The sequence below is a fragment of the Lepidochelys kempii genome, chromosome 3, assembly GCF_965140265.1.
Source record: "Lepidochelys kempii isolate rLepKem1 chromosome 3, rLepKem1.hap2, whole genome shotgun sequence".
Lineage (NCBI taxonomy): Eukaryota > Metazoa > Chordata > Testudines > Cheloniidae > Lepidochelys > Lepidochelys kempii.
The window spans coordinates 55,544,497-55,566,737 of NC_133258.1; the positions used below are offsets into that span (position 1 = coordinate 55,544,497).

The window sequence follows — 22,241 nt, forward strand, 5'->3', positions numbered from 1 at the left end:
ACATCCTCTGGGTATGTGCCTGAAACAAGAAGTAACTGACTTCTTTGGAGGTGGGAAGATGCTCTGGTTGCCATTGTTCTGGTAGGTATTAATTTCATTACTGCCCTCAGAGGAATTACTCAGAAATATGTTGAGCTTTAATGTACAGTCCCATCAAGTGAAAGTGTTTCAAGTACATTTTATTTCAGGATTCCCCTCCTCTCCTCCCCGCCACACACACTGATCTTGTTTGCATTTTCTGGGCAAAACCCTTACAACTTAGTTGACTGATTTCCCGCCCCCCCAATCATTTTTATTTCCTGTCACAAAAATGTGAAGAATTTTAAGCATAAGCAAAAAAAGTGAAGAACTGGAAGACATTAATATCTGTGGCACTTGTACCCAGGTGTAGATTTTAAAATTATTTGGAAACTAATGGCAACAGGGGAAAAAAGCATTAAATCAGGACAGTTTTATTTCTGTCTCAAGAGAGGAAATGTTAGAGAAGTTCTATATTCCAAAACACACACACTTTAATTTACACACTAGAGAGAAACAAAAATATCCACATTGCACATTTTTCTCTAACAATGGCGTTGTAATAGAAAAGGGAAACAGGGATGTCTCTATGGGATAGACTCTACCTGAACTATTTCTTTTAATTGTCGTGTATATGACCATTCATACAAAAACATGCAAGGGGTTAAGAAATATGATTTATTTCTTCCTTTTGTACAACCAGAGATGTCACTTTAGACTTTTAAAATAAATAATCTCAAACTCATTTATTTCTGGCTATTAAAATTCCCTTCACAGTGGCTTCTTGCCTTCTTAGTTTGATTTCACGTAGAAGGACCTGAGAAGGAGCAGGCTTCATATAAAAGTGGGGACTCAACACAAATTGGAGGCAAAAATGAAAACCGGCATTATGTATAAAGGTTGTTGTACATGACGTATTCATGATAACCCAGTGATCACACATTTACAGAGATTTACAGCATACAAAGTAGTCAGTGTGGCATGTTTTTACAGGAAGGATCTGGCAGCCATGTTTGTACAATTTAAATCACAGTGATTGGAGATAGAGGCTTAGTATACATTGTACAACACATACACATGGTGAAATGAATGTAGCTGAGATGATCTGATTAGTTCAGTTCAGCTCCATGGAATTTATTTTACAAGTGTATCAAAAAAAGTAACAGCTACAACTGAGATAAACAAACCATTCTGTCTTTTTTATTTAGTTGATGCCCTAAGACACGGTACATCACTGTACATCACATGGGAGGGAAAGGGAGAGGGGAAAGAAGTGACTGGGAAAGGGCTTTATTTATTTTAAAAATAAATTGGTTTAAGACAACTGCCTTGTTATCTCCAAGGGGAAGAGAGAGCCAAAGGGTCTTGCCTGTGTAGTTTTGTAAGCACCATCATTCTAAATTTGGTTGCCTTTTTGTAAGAACATACAAACAATGTGTTTAAAGTATGTCCTATTGAAGCCTTGGATGCTAGGTTTCTCCGTCTCGTTTGGTAGGTTTTTCCTCCATTTTTTTTTATTGTCAGCTGTACGTGCAGAGAATAAACTGATACTAAAGTTTCACAGCACTTGCATTGCACTTTCATGGCCCTTTCACGTTCTTACCAGCTCTCTGTCCAGCTTGCACTGTGCAAGATGATGGCTCACAATATCCCGAAGGACCAGCAGGACCTGGAGGACCAGGTACCCCAGGCTGACCAGCCACTCCTGGTGGGCCTCGTTCACCATCACGGCCTTCCCTTCCATAACTGGGTTTGCCGGGTTCACCTGGAAGAATGGACATATATGTAAACAGACGCACTACATGGCAGGTATAAAATGTGGATCATTGTTTTATTTAAAGTTTGGTTTTGTTCTTAAAAGTGACTGTGAAAATGGCTTTCCATGTTTACTGTCTGTGAGTTCTATATAAAATGTGTTCCCTTTACACATTAAGAGATGTTTCTCTATCAGCCATCCCTCCAAACTCAACCTGAGCTTGGCTGGGTTCTCACGTATTACAAGCAATAAAGTTTCTATAGGACAAATTCTCCCCACAGTTACCTCTGTCCAGCTCCACTGCCATCAACAGCGTTGCAGTGTTAATGATTAGAACCTAGTGAACAATTCTGTTGATTATGCACAAGAAGGACAGAATCCAGGCTATTAACTCAATACAGCTAACAGGAATAAAAAGCACTACAAAAATATTGTGTCCTTTAGTCAGATGTGACTCCCAGTACACAGGGTGCAGATGTGTTGAGTAGCAAGATGCATTTTTATGTATTTCTCCTTAAATTGTCAATGGATTGATGAAATAATAAGCAATTTCTGTAAGTTTCTTCCAGTGGTACATTTATATTATATAAACTGAGGTTTTCAGACATCCAAAACATCTGTGTTTGCTAATAAGTGAAATTATTATCCTTGTTACACAGAGAAGGACATTCTTTAGCTTCTATCCATATCTATACAGTAACTCCTCGCTTAACGTTGTAGTTATGGTCCTGAAAAATGTGACTTTAAGCGAAATAATGTTAAGTGAATCCAATTTCCCCATAAGAATTAATGTAAATAGGGGGGTTTAGGTTCCGGGGAATTTTTTTTCACCAGACAAAAGACTACATATACACACACAGAGTATAAGTTTTAAACAAACAATTTAATACTGTACACAGCAATGATGATTGTGAAGCCTGATTGAGGTGGTGAAGTCAGAGGGTGGACGAGGGTGGGATATTTCCCAGGGAATGCCTTGCTGCTAAATGATGAACTAGAGCAGCTGAGCCCTCAAGGGTTAACACATTGTTGTTAATGTAGCCTCACACTCTACAAGGCAGCACAAAGGGGGGAGGGGAGACAGCGTGGCAGAGAGAGACAGAGACTCACACCGTGTGTGTGCGAGAGAGATGTGCATTGCTGACCCCACTCTGAGTACACTGCCTTTTTAAGTAGATCACCATTTGAGACAGCAGCTTCTGCCAGCAAGCTCCCTCTGTCCTGAGCCCTGTTGTGTCCCCCACTTGCCCTGTGGAGATGGGGTAAGTGGGGTGCAGGAGCAAGGGGGAGGGGGACACCCAGACATTAGCCCCCATCTTCTCTCCCGCCCCCTCCCCCCCAGCAAGCAGGAGGCTTGGGGGGCAGCTCCAAGGCAGAGGGCAGGAGCAGCACATGGCAGGGACAGCCGAAGTGCAGGCAATTAATAGACTGCTGGGCGGCTGCCACACAGGGAACTTAGGGGAGCTGATGGGGGGCTGCCAGCCCACCCTGGTTCCAAGCCCCCACCAGCTAGCTCCAATGGGCTGCTCTTCCTGCAAGCAGTGGACAAAGCAGACAGCTGCCAAACAATGTTATAAGGGAGCGTTGCACAACTTTAAATGAGCATGTTCCCTAATTGATCAGCAACATAACAACGAAACAACGTTAACCGGGACGACTTTAAGTGAGGAGTTACTGCACTCAGAAATGTGTGGGAGTCAGAACTCCTTATATTGAAAATGAATGTACTTCTTCATTTAACCACTAGAGGGCAGTTGTGTTACATTTATGAGCATAAATCTGGGTTCTGGAATTCTGTGACACAACATGGCAATTAATGACCACAAAAGTAAAGAAGAATTGTAATTTGAAGGCCCAGAATTGTAAACGGAGGCTTTGAGGACTCCACTGTTGCTGATGGGTAGGATTCTTTCATTTTTTGTGATTGTCATTATGGGAATTGCATATCTAACATTTTTTGATTTACACACACTGGTCCCAATCCTGATGCCTTTGAAACCAATGGGAGTTTTGTCATTGACTTCAATGGTAACAGGATAAGGCCCAGGCCCATTTCTCTTACTATGATGATAATTCTTGTTCATAACAGTGTAACTGTTTCTATACAATATAAAAATACAGACATACAGCTGATTCCTTAACAAATGCCTACACTTGAATTTTTTCAAAATAATAATGTCAGTTCCTCCCCACCTTCCCCCCTTATATATTCCTCTTATCACCTCCATACACCCTTGAATATTTACCTGGAAGACCTGTTGTTCCAGGTAAGCCTTTGGGTCCTCTGCCTGGAAATCCTCTCTCCCCCTTTTCACCAGGTTCACCTGAGGTAAATTAGTGAAATGTTATTCACAGTCTGTGCAAAGCAGTTTTTTCTACCTCAAGGCGTTTAACTATCAGGACAACTGACTCTTTGAGAAGGGGAGTTTTGCAGAGGACTCACTTGGTGAGGTGCAGCGCAAGCATGTCTGAGTGGTGGCCTGACTTACATTCTTTGCAACTTCTGCTGGTAAAAGAGAAAAGCTTCCAAGCTACACAGAGCTCTTCTTCAGGTCTGTGTAGCTCGAAAGCTTGTCCCTCTCATCCAGAGTTGCTGGTCCAATAAAATATATTACCTCACCCAACTCATCTAATATCCTGAGACCAGCTTGACTACAGCAACACTGCAAACAACAGTGAATTATATTCCTGTAAAAATTCAAAGTGGATTCAGCATATTACTATCCATAACGGTTACACTCAAGGGCAGACACATTAAAAAAAACATTTTCCCTACGCTGACAATTGGGTTATACTATGTTTCATATAGTGCCACCCAATATAACTTGAGAGACTCTAGTCAAAACCAAAACATGAAGGACAAAACAGACAAGTAATTCTGGGGGAAAGGCTGAAGTAGCTGGTGTAGGGGCCTTATTAGGTTACATGAGCTGGGCTACAAAGTACAATTGTTCTCAGGTGCTGAGTCCTGAGTTGGTTTGTGCATGGCTGCTTTGGATCTCATGGCTCCACATCCTAGGGCAGGAGAAAAAGAAGCCCATTCTTATTAGAATGTTCTCTGACATCCAGACTGGGTGTTAGGCACCTGAAAGAATAAGGGATTTAGAAAAGGAGGAGTTTCTTCTCTTGACATCAAAAGTACAGTCATGGTGCAGTAGACATTAGGATTAGATACTGTAGAAAAGAAAGAAGCTCAATTAGATTTTCCTTTAGTAGAGTCACAGCCTTCCTTCAAAATCTGTTTCATACACTGCTTTGAACAAAGAAGAGGGAGAATTCCCTTAAAAAACAGTGGGAGCAGGGGTGGGCTGCTACGGCGCACCAGTAAGAAGCCAGTACCGGCCCGTAAGTAGCCCACATTAAATTGCTGCCATGGCAGCGCTTTAATGTTGCTGTCCCTTCCCCCTCCTTCCATCGGTGGCCCTGCCGGTAGGGTCTCTGCCACCAATGGGGGGCAGGAAGGGGCAACAACGTTAAAGCACAGCCGTCAAGTGAGGGGTGGAAGGGCAAAAGGGCAGCTGCCCTGGGGTGGCAATTTAAAAGGGCCCAGGGCTCCCAGCCACCGCTGCCACTCCTGCAGCAACAGCCAGAGCCCGGGTCCTTTTAAATTGCCACTGGAGCCCCGGGTGGCAGGGGCCAGGCAGTGCAGATGGGCTGGCTAGGGGATGCTGACCCCTCCAGTTCCACCCTTTCTGGGAGCCAGAGCCAGCCCCCGTACCGGTAAGAATTTATGATTACTTTCACCTTTGATTGGGAGCTTTTAAAATCTTTGCTACTTTGGCCATCTGGATTAAATACTGTCCACCCCATATAGAGTCTTTGTAGATTCTTTCATCCTCTTTTGAAGAGACCTATGCAGTCCCTTGGCATTCTGCAGCTGGTAGAAAGTTAGTAGTTTAGCCCTTGAAGTATAAATCTAATAATGTTTGAGAAAGTTTAGAATAAAAACTACAGTGGTTTCTTTTCTTTTCATGGTCCTAACTCCCTACAGCCCGTATGGTGAGTTTGACTGAATAGCCAATTATCACTTAGTTCGAAAGGACAAAGCAGAAACTTCTTGGGAAGTCACTTGAGCTGATGCTGTTGAGATAGCACACGTTTGAGGATGCACTGAGGATGGTGAATGTGTGCTACAGGAGGAAGCTGCTATCTCTAAATTTCAGAGAAGATTGCAGCTGCCCAGGCCACTTGGAGATTAACCCTGTCCTGGTAATTACAGCAGCAGGGAGCCTCGATGTCATGTCACCTATATATATTTTAGTACTCCTAACGACTGCAAATTTTGGAATAGTGTTTACTTCCAGTTATAGACACACACCTCTGCTCTTTGCACTAAACTCCTGAGTGTATCATTTTCAGCTGCACCCTCTGATAATTTTCTTCCAGTTTTCTTTCTGACCTGCTTAAATGTGGCTTTCTACTGAATTTCCCTTTGTGGCTTCCTTCATTCCACCAAAGTTGCTCTCACTAAAGACCTCCTCCTTCAGACCCAATCTTCTTAACCCTTGACATAGCTGATCACTCCTCACACACTCTCCTTGCAGATTTCCATTGCATTGTGCTCTTGCCTTTCTGACTATTCTTTTAGCGTGCTCTTCTATGGCTCCATAATACTTGGTGACCCTGCTTGGACCTCATTTCTTTTCTCTGGGTGACCTCTTCCAATCCCATGGGTTCACCTCTCTGCAAATAGCTCTCAACTATACCTTCCCCGTCCTCACTTTTCCCCCTGCATTCAGAACCGCATCTTTGTTTGTTTCTATAACCTTTCGGTCACCACTGTGCATTCAGATGGTAACACTGATTCTCAGAGCAGGGACCTGTTATTTGTTTGGCACAGTCTGCCTGCTGCAGAACACCATGTACTCTTTTGGCATTTATTAATAAAATAGTACTAGAAGGCAGGGATTATCACGTTCAGAGCCATACTGTGTATTTAGTTCAGATCAACAGCAGCATGTAATTCTTCTGCAGAATTGTTTTTTCCTTGACAGCAGTTAAAAACTCTTTCCATCTTCCAAAGCCAAACTAGCAAGATCAGAAGCACCTAGTATTTATCTGTGTTTCTAAGGCACTGATCACCTTCGTATCTAGGTGCCAAAGTAGAAATGTCTCAGATAGCTCCCCTAAACAAACAACATCAAAATGCTCCTGCAATTCCAGTTGTTTAGGTTTCACTGGAGCCTCTGCAGCAGCTTTCCCTGCACTTATCTCACTTTCCTACCCTAGTTCTCTTGCATTCAGGAGTGGGGAAATATTACCTGACCATTACGTGCAAAGAAACCTTTCTGTAAGGTTTCAATTACTGACAAATGTACACCATTTCAAGTGATGGCTGTTTTAACAGCCTAAAAAACACTCTGCTACAAAAACTCTTGCATGGGATAGGACATATACTATCACTGATGTATTTAGAGGGTAACATGGAAGCATGGTGTTATGGGAAGTTGCTTTTTCTAGTTGCTGTTTTTCATTTATTGTTTGTGCTTAAACTTTTCTTTCTTGTATTTTCTTTCTTGTATTTTATCATTACATTTTTGGACAGGTAAGAGTGTTCAGCATGTGAACCTTTGTGCCTCTTTTTTTTTTTCTGCTTTGTAAGAAGAAAATGTGGGTGAGACTATATTATATATTCATAGATTCCTAGGCCAGAAGGGACCACTGTGATCATCTTGTCTGACCTCCTACATAACACAGGCCATAGAATTTCCTGAAAATAATTCCTTGCGCAATTCCTACATTAATGTAGCTGCAGCTCTCTAGCACCACTGTAATTAAAGTTTGTGTTTTCCTTGTATACTGTACCTCTCATCAGCGTTTTATATGATTTTGCTTTTGACAACAACTAACACTCCAATCCTGTTGCCCGGAGGGTTTTGCAAGGGAACAGAATTTTTAAAAGGACACTGTTGCTGCCCTTATTCAAGAATGAGAAGGGAAAAAAAAACACTGCTGGCTGGAAATAGAAATGAGTACTCCAGTTTTGCAGAAAATTTCCCCCAACCATCCTCTGAAGGCAAAACCCCCTGTCAAGAACAACAAATTATTAATTTAGATTAAATAAAGATATGTAATACATTGGGTAAGCCAATTCCTTAACACAGATTTCACCTTTTCAAAGGATCAATAGGTTTTGCAATGTACAGTGCAATGGTGCTGAATGTAGAATTTATTTGATTATTATTGCAAAACAATAAGGAAGATTTGTCCATCGGTTGTAAGCTGTCATAAATATAAAGGGAAGGGTAAACCCCTTTGAAATCCCTCCTGGCCAGGGGAAAGCTCCTCTCACCTGTAAAGGGTTAAGAAGCTAAAGGTAACCTCGCTGGCACCTGACCAAAATGACCAATGAGGAGACAAGATACTTTCAAAAGCTGGGAGGAGAGAGAGAAACAAAGGGTCTGTGTGTCTGTCTATATGCTGGTTTTCTGCCGGGGATAGACCAGGAATGGAGTCTTAGAACTTTTAGTAAGTAATCTAGCTAGGTATGTGTTAGATTATGATTTCTTTAAATGGCTGAGAAAAGAATTGTGCTGAATAGAATAACTATTTCTGTCTGTGTGTCTTTTTTGTAACTTAAGGTTTTGCCTAGAGGAGTTCTCTATGTTTTTGAATCTAATTACCCTGTAAGATATCTACCATCCTGATTTTACAGGGGGGATTTCTTTATTTCTATTTACTTCTATTTTATTAAAAGTCTTCTTGTAAGAAAACTGAATGCTTTTTCATTGTTCTCAGATCCAAGGGTTTGGGTCTGTGGTCACCTATGCAAATTGGTGAGGCTTTTTATCCAACATTTCCCAGGAAAGGGGGGGTGCAAGTGTTGGGAGGATTGTTCATTGTTCTTAAGATCCAAGGGTCTGGGTCTGTAGTCACCTAGGCAAATTGGTGAGGCTTTTTACCAAACCTTGTCCAGGAAGTGGGGTGCAAGGTTTTGGGAAGTATTTTGGGGGGAAAGACGCATCCAAACAGCTCTTCCCCAGTAACCAGTATTAGTTTGGTGGTGGTAGCAGCCAATCCAAGGACAACGGGTGGAATATTTTGTACCTTGGGGAAGTTTTGACCTAAGCTGGTAAAGATAAGCTTAGGAGGTTTTTCATGCAGGTCCCCACATCTGTACCCTAGAGTTCAGAGTGGGGGAGGAACCTTGACATAAGCTAAGAGATCTGATGGATTTAGAACGATAGGCTGATACTACTGTAAAGTTTAATGAATAAGTGATGTTTGTTGATGAAACATGGCTGGTTTTACATTCAGAGGGAGTATCAGCAGACAAAGAGCACCATCTGTGTGAGCTGCAGGATGAACATACTGGAGGCATGGTAAAAACGAAGCAGATGTAACATGACTAGGTAAATAAAAGAGAGAAGACTGTGAGGCTTTGTCTTCACTAGGAAAAAAAAAAAAGATGTATTTTCCTGCGAGTTCTCCTTCCTACTGTTTATCTCAACTTGATAACGTGTGAAATGCCAAGCTGCTTTGTCCACCCTAGGATTTTACCATGTATTAGCTACCACTAGTGTGGACACACCCTGAGGGGGGGAAGAGATACAGTAAATGGGTGTGAGGAGGGTTCTTGGAATTAACTAGGAGGCAGGACCCTGCCATTTATTCATGATGGCCCCAATTCAGAAGTCCATCCCTAATCAGCACAGCAGTTAAGCATGTGATTAATTTAAAGTACATTGCTTAAGTGACTGGATGACTAGGGTTGGATTTAAGACCAAATGCTTTGCTGAACTGAGGCTTACGTGATTTTAGGCAAGTCATTTAGGGCCAGAGATTTAAAGGTATTTAGGGGCCTAGTGGGATTTTCAAAACTACCTAAGCATCTGGGTGTTAGGTGCCTCAATGCTTTTGAAAATCCACTAGGCCCCTAAATACCTTTAAAAATTTGACCCTTAGTCTCTCAGCCCTTTATCTTTCTATGCCTCAGAGTATGTCTATGCTGCAAAATACCACCAGCAGCAGCAAATCTCAGAGGCTGGGTATACAGCCTGGGGCTCATGCTACGGCACTAAAAATAGCAATGAGATGTTTCCAGTCGGGCTCTGAAATGTAGCGAGGAGGGTGGGTCTCAGAACCTGAGCTCAAGCCCAAGTGAGAACATATTCACTGCTATTTTTAGTGCCATATCTTGAGTCCCATGAGCCAGACTCCGTAGACCTAGGCTCAGAGACTTGCTGCCACAGAAGGCTTTTTTGCAGTCTAGACGTACCCAGAGACACTAGAACTCAAGGCTTAGTACAGGGGTGGCCAACTTGTGGTTCCAGAGCCGCATGCAGCTCTTCATGAGTTAATATATGGCTCCTTGCATAGGCGCTGACTCCGGGGCTGGAGTTATACATGCTAACTTTCCAATGTGCTAGGGAGTGCTCAACCCCCTGCTCTGCCATGCCCTCGATCTTCCCCCCTCCCCACCAGAGCCTCCTGAGCACCCCATAACAGCTGATTGCAGGAGGTGTGGGGAGGGGGTGGGAGGCACTGATTGGTGGGGCTGCCAGTGGCAGGAGGCGCTGCAGGTTGAAGTGTGGGGAGCGAATGGGGGGCTGCTGACATATTACTGTGGCTCTTTGGCAATGTACATTGGTAAATTCTGGGTCCTTCTCAGGCTCAGGTTGGCCACCCCTGGCTTAGCATTTTGATTTTAGGATTAATGCTGTAACCTCCTTTCTCTGCCTGCAAAGTGTCTGAATTTAAGTCTCTAATTTTTTCTTTCCTTATTGTTTACTTCAAAGTGCTCAAAGCTTTATGACCCGGACAACTCATGAGGCCATACTCTGTGTTGATTAATTTAGTTCCTTGTAATGTCAGCATCACTTCAGTGTGATTTGATTCCATATAATAAGTAAGTGACCTTACCAAAAAGCAGGAGGCATTTATGCTCGACAAATTAAAAAGCCTATTACAGCTTCTCTTACCTTTTGGACCTTTAAAACCAATCTCACCAGGAGGACCTTTAAGACCTGGCAAACCACGGGGTCCAATCTGTCCTGGAAAGCCATTTTCGCCAGGAGATCCGGGAGCACCTGGAGGTCCAGGTCGACCTGGAAGACCTGTAACACCTGATTCAGGCCTCCTAAGGCTGGCTGCTAGCTGAGCAAGCTGTTCTGTAAGAAAGAAACAGGAAGGGAGAAATTAAGAGACAAGACCCTAAGTTAGCTGAGCAATAAGTGGCTTTCCCAAGTGTGTAAAGAGCATTTTGTATTTGATTGTCACTAAGGAAAAAGGATAGCTGATATACAGCAAATACTGTACAATGGAAGGTATTAGAGAAGGGTGAGGCATGACGTCATACAATGTTTCTACAGGGCATTTCCATAAGCCATGACCCAGGAGGCTTCCGTGAGCCAGTGCTGTCCGTAGCAAGCTGCTTACTATGTACGTACCCTAGAAAGTAGTGACTTGTGCCTTTTGAACCTCACATTCAAAACATTTTGTGGCTGTGAGAATCTAAAATGATCTAAATAAATTATACACATTGTAAAATGTCTATATGTAAAATTAGTAAAATAGAAAATGAGTGTCTCTTTAAAGAGTGGGTGGATTTCAATTTACTATAGTTAATGTTAGGATCTGGCCTCAAAAAGAAAGAATACCCAAATAAGGAAGAAATAGATCAGCCTACATATAACGCTAAGTCAAGACATGGCACACGAGGTAATTACGGAGAGCAGCTCCTAAATGCTAAAGTAGGAAGGCCCAGACAACCCCTTGGCACAGTTGCTCCCACCTGCAGAGGACACTCTGGGGGTCCTGAAACCTCGATAGGGAAGGCTGGGGCCTAGGCAGGAGCTGGTATGAGGGGATAAACATTGTCCCCTCCCAGATGTAAGGAGAGTCTGCAAAAAAGGATAATACAGGCTTTGGGGCAGCCATGGCAGATGGTCTATGCAGTTGGCTACAAGACTCTACAGGGATCTGTGCCTGTAGTGATAAACACCCATTTTTTCATGATTTGTGTGTATAAAAACAAACATCTTCTGTATTTTCCACAGTATGCATCCGATGAAGTGAGCTGTAGCTCACGAAAGCTTATGCTCAAATAGATTGGTTAGTCTCTAAGGTGCCGCAAGTACTCCTTTTCTTTTTGCTCCACAGGGGAGGGCAGAGATAGTAACCCCTCCCCCAATGGGACCATAGTGGAAGAAGTCTGTGAGGGGATCATGACAGTGATTTCTCCTGGGGGGAGAGGGTTCCCATGAGAGGCTGTTCTCCAGCTCTTGTTTTAAAATTTTTACTAATCAATATCCATTGTGGATACAGAGCTGGATCCTCTCCTAAGATCTGGCTGCTTAAATAGCTGCCTGGGGATTTCCATTGTGTAAGTGGGATCCGCAGGACATGTAAAGCCAGCATAGTAGCTCTAAGCCACCTCTCTTCCCCTCTTCTATGGACTGGGGTGGGGGGATGGCTTATCTGGGGAAAGGAAGAGTGTATGAAGCACTGCTCTGCTCTGGCTAACCTTGGCTGATGGAAAAGTTCCATGGGGCTGTGGGCATCTGGGAGCAAGTCAGAGCAGCTCTGAGGCTGCTCTTACACTGGGAGCGGGACCAGCGTCTAGCCAGCCCCAGAATCAGGTTAATGTAAAGGTGGCTTAAAAGCTGCCTTTCCTCCCCACCTTGACATTTGGGTCCCGCACTGAGGGTATCTGTTAGACTGCAGCATCTGGCCTACCATGACGTTTTTTTCAAACCATAATTTAATCCACTCTCCAATTTAATAAATAGAGATGCAAATTGCTGACATATAAACAGGTTTGGCAGAATTTGATTTTTATTTTCTTTATAACTTTGATGGATAATATCACTGGTTATTTTAATGTGGGATTTTTTTCTATTTTTCTCCATTTAAATTTTCACAGTCCCTGCATCCATTAATGGTATTGCACAAGGTGTAAGTGAGGGAAATGTTTCTTTTATTGGTTATCTTCATTGGAAAGCATTCAATCCAAGAAAGAGTGTGCTGAACTCATCCAAATTCTACTTCCTTTACCCCAGGGAGATCAAACTCATTCTGTATATGGGGACAAATTCCATTTTTAATAAACATTACAGCTTTTGAAGCACACTTAGTCCACAGCTGAGCTCTGAAGACAGTACAGAGTTTGCATAAAGATCAAGGGCATAGGATGGCCTTTGTGTAATAATTATATGTTGTCACAGTTGTTTACACTTTGCTCAATAGCTTTTGTCACTGTGAATATCTCTTAGTGGGAAAATATACTCAACTTTAGGACCACTACTATTTCTGGTCTTTATTTCTCTTCCTTCCCCTTCTCTATCCCTCTCCTTTGTGTCACCTCTTTTTTTCCCTTTGCATTTTCTTCCTTGCAGCAATTCCCAGTTCCTGCCTTTCTATGTGCTTTACTCCCACTCCTCCCTTATTCTTTCTGATAAAATGATCAGCAATCAAATAGTTAATGGTCACATTTAAAATGCCATCATCAGGCTTTTGATGGAACACCCCCTTAAAATAAATGAAACAGGAGTGATTGTTCTAGGTTCTCTGTGGACTCTGGATTAAACTTGCTTCATACTGGAAGATTATCTTTGCAACCAGGAGGTTAAAAAAAAAAATCAAAGCTTAGATTCTGCAGAATCTGAATATGTCAAATGGATCATACTAATACATCAAGGAGGCTGTATCCAACCAGCAGACTGGTGTTTGACACCCCTGCTTTAAATGCATAAGAAAGATTAAACATTGCAATTATTTACCTTGCATGACTCTCATGCAGACCTGTTTAATGTGCTGATCTGTTGGCTCTCTACCCTGGGATAAAAAATATTTAATAGCAGTTAATATACAGTAGTTATTTATAAAATGAGAATGATGCAATTAAGACTCTGGCTGGCTAATGATAGAAGTTCCAGTCCTTCAGCCTTACACCTGTGACTAGTGCCACTGAAGTCAATGGGAGTATCAGTGTATGAACCACTTTTGTGATCTTGATACACACACATACCACAGGAAGGCATGCAGCGTGAGAACATGAATAGGAAAAGTCAGGCTGCAGACTGAGTACATAAGTTCCAGCTGTTCAGATATGTGGGATTACTACACTGTAGCCAAGTGTCACATGAATCATAGTAATATGGGGCTGGAAGGGACCTTGAGAAGACAAGTCCATCCCCTGCAGTGGGGCAGGATCAGATAAACCTAGACCATCCCCGACAAGTGTCTGTCCAATTCTAAAACCTCCAATGATGGGAATTCCACTATCTCGCTTCGAAGCCTGTTCCAGAAATTAACTTCCTTAGAGTTAGAAAGTTTTCCTAATATCTAACCTAAATCTCCCTAGCTCAGATTAAGCCCATTACTTCTTGCCCTACCTTCAATGGACATGGAGAACAATTGATCACAGTCCTCTTTATTACAGCCTTTAACATATTTGAAGACTTATCAGATTACCCCTCCCCCCCGTCCTCTTTTCTCAAAACTAAACATGCCCAGTTTGTTTTAACCTTTCTTCACAGGCCAGGTTTTCTAAATCTTATAGTTTTTGTTGTTGTCTTTTGGATTCTCTTCAGTTTGTCCACATCTCTCTTAAATGTGATACCCAGAATTGGACATAGTACTTCACCTGATGCTTCAGCAGTACCAAGTAGATTGGGACAATTACCTCCCGTGTCTTACATATGACCCTCCTGCTAACACACCCCAGAATGATATTAGCCTTTCTCATAACTGCATCACACTGTTGACTCATATTCAATTTGTGATCCATTATCGCCCCCAGATTCTTTTCAGTAGATCTACCACCTACAAAGGAAAAATGTATTTCAGATTGTGTGGGGTGTCTGAAGTCACCTGGGCTTCATGCGCAGGTCTCCAACCCGCCAGCAGCAAACACATCTCTGTTATAACTACATACCTTGTTGTATGTGGTGTTTGAGAGACAGAAAAATCTGTGTAATATAAAAATAGCACTTACTGCTGGACCCTGGCTGCCAGGCAGACCTGGAGCACCTTGTTCACCTTGCAAACCGCGAGGTCCAGGTGAGCCTCGTAGCCCTTCTATGCCAGGCAGTCCACGACCTCCTTCAGGTCCGCGAAGGCCAGGCTCACCAGGGTTACCAACCTACAAATGAGAGACAGTGACTTTGTATGATCTCATTTTTGCAATACAAGCCATACACTATGTTTCTGTAGTAACAGATACGCCATGTGCAGTGCGTACGCTTTCACATTGCTTACTATGAAAGATGATGACCACCTCTGTCAAATTCCATTGGCTATTGTTTGACTCTTTGCTTTTGTTAAAGAAAAATATCCTTTCTGTTACAAAGGGAATAGCACGAGGGAAGGGATGCACTAAAATCCAGAATAAAATGAAGGGTTGGCTAGTGGATTATCAAACTTTCTATTACACATATCAGCCCACATTATTTTAAGATCTTGATGCTCCTCTGTGCAGGGTGAACCTGCATAGGGAAGTTGAAACTCTGTGGGTGAAATCCTGGCCCCACTGAAGTCAATGGCAAAACTCCTTTTGACCCCAATAGGATTAGAATTTTACCTCTTGTGTTTAAACTCTTATATAATTCTTCCTTCACAGATCAGGGGTGGATCTTCAGAGCCAAGGGGCTTGTGCATGGAGACATTAGGCCTCCACATTATCACTTGTTTTCCCCAATGTCTTCCTCCAATAGGATCCCTTCACCTGCATCTGTCCTTAGAACAGCAGAAAGGAGGTAAGCATTGTAACTTACTGCAGACTTTCTCTGCAGTAACTCACACCACATTCCTCCGTAGGAAGAAAAATCCCACAGAGAGCTCTCATCCCTTCTTACCCCATGGACTCCCAAGGAGGAGCCGCTGCAGTGTCAAGAAAGGAAGGGGAAAGTACCATTGTGCTGGCGTTGCCCTTTCTGTGGTGGCCAAGCTCAGCTTGGTGAGTACAGGCTACTGTAGTCGGGTCCTGTGAGACCCACATGTAAGGATAAAAGGTCCCCAGACTAGTCACACTGCACAGAAAGACAAGTAATGTGCTTTTTAGGAGGGGAGAGTTCAGTCATCCAAGAATTTGTTCTCTTTGTGCCAGAGCAGAGCCACTGAAGCAAGCACACACGGTGTTCTGAGGACCTCAGCATCTTCATCTGGGGGAGCAATTATTTCCCCTGACAATGCAGCCCATAAACTGATTGGAAAGAGATGCTTGTAAAACAAGCCCTTTACTGCCACTTGACAGGCCCAGGTAGTCACCTCCACAATGCTATATTACTTTAACAATCAGAGTCCCTGAAGCAGAACTAATTTTTTATTAATTGCACAAATCCTATAATATTAAACACTTAAAAGTAGCCTAAGAACCAAAAAGGCCATAAACTAAGGAAGATGGAAGCATCCCATTTTGTATTATATAAATATAAATATTAGATACGCTGAAGAAAGGTAATCAAAGTAAATTTAAGCGGCAGCCTCATGACCATAAGGAAGAAGCTTTTCTGCAATCATTTAGCTTTTCAAAGAAACAGAAATTAAGCAGGTTTCAGAATAGCAGCCGTGTTAGTCTGTATTCGCAAAAAGAAAAGGAGGACTTTGGGCACCTTAGAGACTAACCAATTTATTTGAGCATAAGCTTTCGTGAGCTACAGCTCACTTCATGTATTTGAGCATAAGGGTGAAAGCTTATGCTCAAATAAATTGGTTAGTCTCTAAGGTGCCACAAGTCCTCCTTTTCTTTTTGCGAAATTAAGCAGTCGGTGTTAATGGCCACAGCTCTTTGTACGCACTGAACGAAAAGGTGCAAGGATCTTGCAACCCCGATCTTTGCAGCCAAAGTAAAAACTGCATATGTTTAATAACAAAGTCTGGTTTGCAAGTCTGTCAAGGGTCTTGCATTCTTGCATTCTTCCATCTCAGCTACCTGAGCTGCAGGAAGGCAGTAGGCATTTGCCTGAAATTTTGTCTTCTGATCACATGGAGCTGCTGTGGTGTCTGCTGGTCAGGAGCCAAGTGCTTCCTGGCTTGTTGCTCCCTCTGCTGAGCACAACCAGAAAGGAGCAGTGAGAAGAGGAGGTAGTGGCAGCACAAGGACAAGGTGAGAGACCCAACACTGGCTCCTACATCCTCCTGCAGCTACAACAGCCTCCCCCATCATATTGCCCCAGCTAACTACTTCTAAGCACCCACCAGCAGCTACCTAACTCTAGCTGCCCCAGCAGCCACTTTCCAACACAACCTTTCCATGTGTGGGGTCTCAGCCTGGCCTCCAGCCCAAGCCCAAAGATTTAAACTGCCATTTTTATCCCTGAGGCCAGAGCCCCATGAGCCCAGGTCAGCTGACCTAGGCCAGCCGCAGCCATGCCATGCATTGTTTCTTGCAGTGTAGATTTACCCTCTGTGTCTCAGAGAACCATATATGAGCCTAGATCAATCGATGTTTGCAGAGTGGCAGGGATGGGACCAGAAGAGTTGCCTTATGTCTTTTTAAATAGGTCACTGGAGTCAGCGGTGACATAACCATCATGGGACATATAGCCTTACGTGAAGAGTTCTGTATTCCTGAATTTAGTAGTGAATAATAAACCATTCCCCTGACACAGATTAATCAGCATCCATTTTAGGTATGCATATAAGACATTTTTTTGACACACAACTTTTAAAAGTATATTCAAATTTCAGGCCAAGTTCTGTCCTACTTCATACCATGCGCAATCCCACTGGAAGAGGGGCCCCAGAAGCTACCCCTAGTAACAAGACCACTGACTTCCCCACCCTGTCTGACCTCCCACTCTTTTCCAAATGCCTAATACTCCTCTAATGACAAAAGTCCTGACTGCCTTCCAGCTGCCAATCCCTACAAACCCATCGCCTGGCAACTGCAACAGCATAAGTATGTGCTATTAATTAATATGAAATTCTGCATAAATGTGATATTCTATGACAGTATGGAACTGGGGAAAAGTTTTGACGGATTTTTTTGTAGTGAAGTAAATATGACTATGTAGGCTCCAGTCTCACACGTTTGCTAAACTGAATGCACATGAATCAATGGGACTGCTCCTATGCTCAGAGTTAAGCATGTGTGTAAATGTTTGCAGGATCAGGGCCTCAGACCCTGATTCTAAAATTTGCTGTACACAGTCAGCCCCTTGAGCCTACATGGAGGGCCAAGGAGATAAGGCAGAGGAGTTTGAGATCAGGGGTTTTTGTTCGTTTGTTTACCTCATTTGGGTTCAGCCTGGGCACAGAGCTCTGCCTTGCACACACGTTGCAGGGGCCTTAGGCCTGGTCTACACTTTAAAGTTTTACCGACATAGCTATGTTGGTGTGGAGTATGAAAAAAAATCACACACCCTACCCGACATAGCAGGGCTTAGTGTAGACGCACCAGCAAAAAAAGTCTTTAGTCTGGGGAACTGGAATAAGCTATGCCAGCACAAACACGGATTTGCCAGTCTAAGCTGTGTCTCCCCCGGCGTGCGTGGGGGAGGGAGGGTTGCCATTATATCTATACTGCTGTATGGAATATGGGCAAACACTTTCTAGTGGAGTGCAGGCCTTAGGCTATAAACTCTTCAGGTCAGGGACTGTTTCTCACTCGTGTTTGTGCAGCACTCAGCAGAATGGGAACCTGACCTGACTGGGGCCTCTGAGTGTTACTACAATAACAATAAATACCCAAGCACTTTAGGCATCCACAAATCTATCAAAAACAAAGAACTTCCCAACTCAAGGGGATGCCCACAAAGGTGGTAAATTACCCATATGTGATCTCTGTTAAACCCACAAGGTGGCGCTATCTTAAAGGCTTCTGGACTTGCACAAAGGAAATCCAGCAAGTAGGCTTTAACATGTTTATTACAAAAAGAGCAGACCAACCTTCTCTTCATCCTGAAAGCTCTGCATTGCCCCATATGTGACCAATTGCCAAGTTTATCTCTCCATTGGGGTACCACTCACAGAGATGCTCAGTCTAGGGCAGGGGTTGGCAAACAATAGCTCGGGGGCCGCATCTGGCCCGTTAGATGTTTTAATCCATTCCTCAAGTTCCTGCTGGGGAGCAGGGTCTGGCCGGGGCTTGCCCTGCTCCGGCGCACCAGCCGGGGAGCGGGGTCGGGGCTTGTCCCCTGCTCCGCGCGTGCCATGGCTCCTCCCAACTCCCAGAAGCAGCAGCATGTCCCCCCTCCCACTCCTACGCATAGGGGTAGCCAGGGGGTTCCGCATGCTGCCTATGGCTCAAGTGCGGCCCCGCAGCTCCCGTTGGCCAGGAACCATGGCCACTGGGAACTGCAAGGGCAGCGCCTGCAGATGGGGCAATGTGCAGAGCAGCCTGGCCACACCTCCGTGTAGGAGCCAGAGGAAGACATGCCGCTGCTTCCAGGAGCTGCTTGAGGTAAGTGCTGCCCAGAGCCTGCACCCCTTCCTCCCTCCCAGACCCCAATCCCCTGCCCCAGTCTTGAGCACTCTCCCACCCTCCAAACCCCTTGGTCCCAGCCCGGAGAACCCTCCTGCACCCCCCAACTCCTCATCCCCAGCCCCCTTGGAGACCTCACCCCCCCACACCTCAACCCCCTGTCCCAGCCCAGAGCCCCCTCCTGCGCCCTGAACACCTCATTTCTGGCCCAACCCCAGAGCCCACACCCCCAGCCAGAGCCCTTCCCCCCCTCCCACACTGAACCCCCAATTTTGTGAACATTCATGGCCCGCCATACAATTTCCATACTCAGATGTGGCCCTTGGGCCAAAAAGTTTGTCCACCCTGGTCTAGGGCCACAGTAAGGGAACAGAGTGTGATTTTTAGGCAGCAGTCCTTAGACGACCCCATGTTTCATTTATTCCACTAAAGCTCCTGATTAGTAGTGCACAAATTCTAGTGCTTGCTAGAAGGCTTTTTCAGACCCATGATTCCACCTTCCATTGAGGATGCTGGCAGAGTTTTTCTTTATAGCATCGTCCTCCGTTTCTCAAGGTAAAAACAGTTATTGTCACAGACCAATCCCACAGCTAGAATAATACTTCCAACCTTCAATGATCCAAAAATAAAGGATCAAGATGAAATCTCCTATTCTTTTTCCTCTGTGGTACATAAGGTGCTTCTCCTAGGCTTCCCCATCAGCCCACTATCTTTAGTTTCAGGATAAGGTAGTACGTGGGATTGGTACCAGAAATAATTTTGTTTTCAAAGACATTATAACCCTTTAGCCAGAACTGTCATTGTCAAGCTTCCTTCTCCACTCTGAACTCTAGGGTACAGATGTGGGAACCCACATGAAAGACCCCCCCCCAAGCTTATTTTTACCAGCTTAGGTTAAAAACTTTCCCAAGGCACAAACTTTGCCTCTGGTCAGGAGGGATTTTATAGCACTGTATACAGAAAGGTGGTTACCCTTCCCTTTATATTTATGACATGCCCCCCAAATCACAGATAGTGTCGGACAACCGGTTCCACACTGGCTGTGATTTCTTCCTGGAGCTCTAGGAGAAAACAGAGTTAATAAGACATATACACCTTTAGATATACTACTGACTATATAAAAACTAACAATATTTCCCACATTTCAAGGACGATTTTAACCTGCTGATTCTGGGAAACTTTCACGGGAGAGTGCATCAGCCACTTTGTTAGAAGCTCCTGAGATGTGTTATATTTCAAAATCAAAATCTTGGAGAGCTAAACTCCATCAAAGAAGTTTTTTGTTATTGTCCTTGACGGTGTGAAGCCACTTCAGCGCAGCATGGTCAGTTTGCAGGTGGAAACGCCATCCCCAAACTATGGGTGTAGCTTTTCCAGCGCGTACACAATGGCGTAGCATTCCTTTTCGCTGATTGACCAGTGGCTTTCCCTCTCAGACAGTTTTTTGCTGAGAAACACAACAGGATGGAATTCTTGATCTGGTCCTTCCAGCATTAAAGCTGCTCCCACACCACGCTCGGACACATGTGTGGTTACTAGGAACAGTTTGTCAAAGTCTGGGGCTCTGAGCACAGGGTCAGACATGAGTGTCACTTTAAGCTGGTTACAGGCCTTCAGTCCAGTGCACTGCATTTGGCTGTTTCTTTTTGATTCAGTCTGTCAGTGGGGTGGCGATTTGGCTGTATTGCGGTACAAATCACCTGTAATATTCAGCCAAGCCTAAGAAGGATTGGACCTGTTTCTTTGACTTTGGGACAGGCCACTTTTGGACAGCAGCCACTTTGGCCTGTACGGGATTGATAGTTCCTTGATCCACCTGGTGTCCAAGGTAAGTCACTCTGTTTAGGTCTATTTGACACTTCTTAGCCTTAACAGTTAGTCTTGCCTCTTTTATGTGCTCGAAGACTTTTTGTAGATGTTCCAGGTGTTCTGCCCAAAAATATGACCACATCGTCAAGATAGGCGACTGCATATTCTCCCAATCCTTCTAGGAGACCATCTACAAGTTTTTGGAAGGTGGCGAGTGCATTCCACAGCCCAAAAGGGAGCACATTAAATTCATACAGCCCAACATGTGTGATGAAGGCTGACCTTTCCTTGGTGGAGTCATCTAGTGGTACCTGCCAGTACCCCTTGGTGAAGTCCAAAGTAGAGATGAACTGGGTCTGTCCTAGTTTCTCCAATAGTTCATCTGTGCGTGGCATTGGATAGTTGTCTGGGCGAGTTACAGCATTTAGCTTATGGTAGTCCACGCAAAAACGTATCTCCTCATCTGGTTTGGGAACTAAAACCACTGGAGATGCCCATGCACTGCCAGAGGGGCAGATTACACCCATCTGTAGCATATCCTGGACCTCCCGTTCTATAGCAGTTTTAGCTTGAGGAGACATCCGATAAGGTTGGACTTTAATTGGGTGAGCATTACCTGTGTCAATGGAGTGGTATGCCCGTTCAGTCAGTCCTGGGGTGGTTGAGAACGTTGGCGCGTAGCTAGTGCACAGCTCCTTGATCTGTTGTCGCTGCACATGCTCAAGGGTCATGGAGAGGTTCACCTCTTCCACGCCACCAGCACTTTTCCCTTCGTAGTAGACACCTTCAGGCCACTCAGCATCATCTCCTCCCTGGGCTGTAAACTGACAAACCTTTAATTCTCTGGAATAAAAGGGCTTTAGAGAATTAATATGGTACACCTTAGGCTTTCGGTTGGAGGTGGGGAATGCTATGAAATAATTAACAGCTCCCAGGTGCTCTTGGACCGTAAATGGCCCTTCCCACAACGCTTCTATTTTATGGGTCTAGAGCGCCTTTAAGACCATGACCTGGTTCCCTATCTTGAAGGAACGCTCTCTGGCATGTTTATCATACCAGGCTTTTTGCTCTTCCTAAGCCTCTTTTAGGTTTTCTCTAGCAAGGGCGAAAGAGGTTCGGAGGGTGTTTTGTAGGTTGATTACAAAGTCCAGAATGTTAGTTCCTGGAGAAGGTGTAAACCCATTCCATTGCTACTTCACCAACTATAATGGCCCCTTAACCACACGGCCATATACAAGTTCAAATGGTGAAAACCCTAAATTGGGATCGGGTTCAGCTCTGTAGGCAAAGCAC

General features: G+C 44.0%; 1 protein-coding gene across 1 annotated transcript in view; it reads right to left on the minus strand.

Moving 5' to 3' along the window:
* Nucleotides 1-502: 502 nt before the first annotated feature.
* COL9A1 (collagen type IX alpha 1 chain) overlaps nucleotides 503-22,241 on the minus strand; it is a 102,701-nt gene continuing 80,962 nt past the window's right edge. The window contains exons 34-38 of the mRNA XM_073336363.1: nucleotides 14,712-14,858; nucleotides 13,495-13,549; nucleotides 10,696-10,884; nucleotides 4,021-4,098; nucleotides 503-1,783 (exon numbers count right to left, since the gene is read on the minus strand). Of these exons, the coding sequence (XP_073192464.1) occupies nucleotides 1,599-1,783; nucleotides 4,021-4,098; nucleotides 10,696-10,884; nucleotides 13,495-13,549; nucleotides 14,712-14,858 (654 nt within the window). The 3' untranslated portion in view covers nucleotides 503-1,598. The remainder of the gene's footprint in view (nucleotides 1,784-4,020; nucleotides 4,099-10,695; nucleotides 10,885-13,494; nucleotides 13,550-14,711; nucleotides 14,859-22,241) is intronic.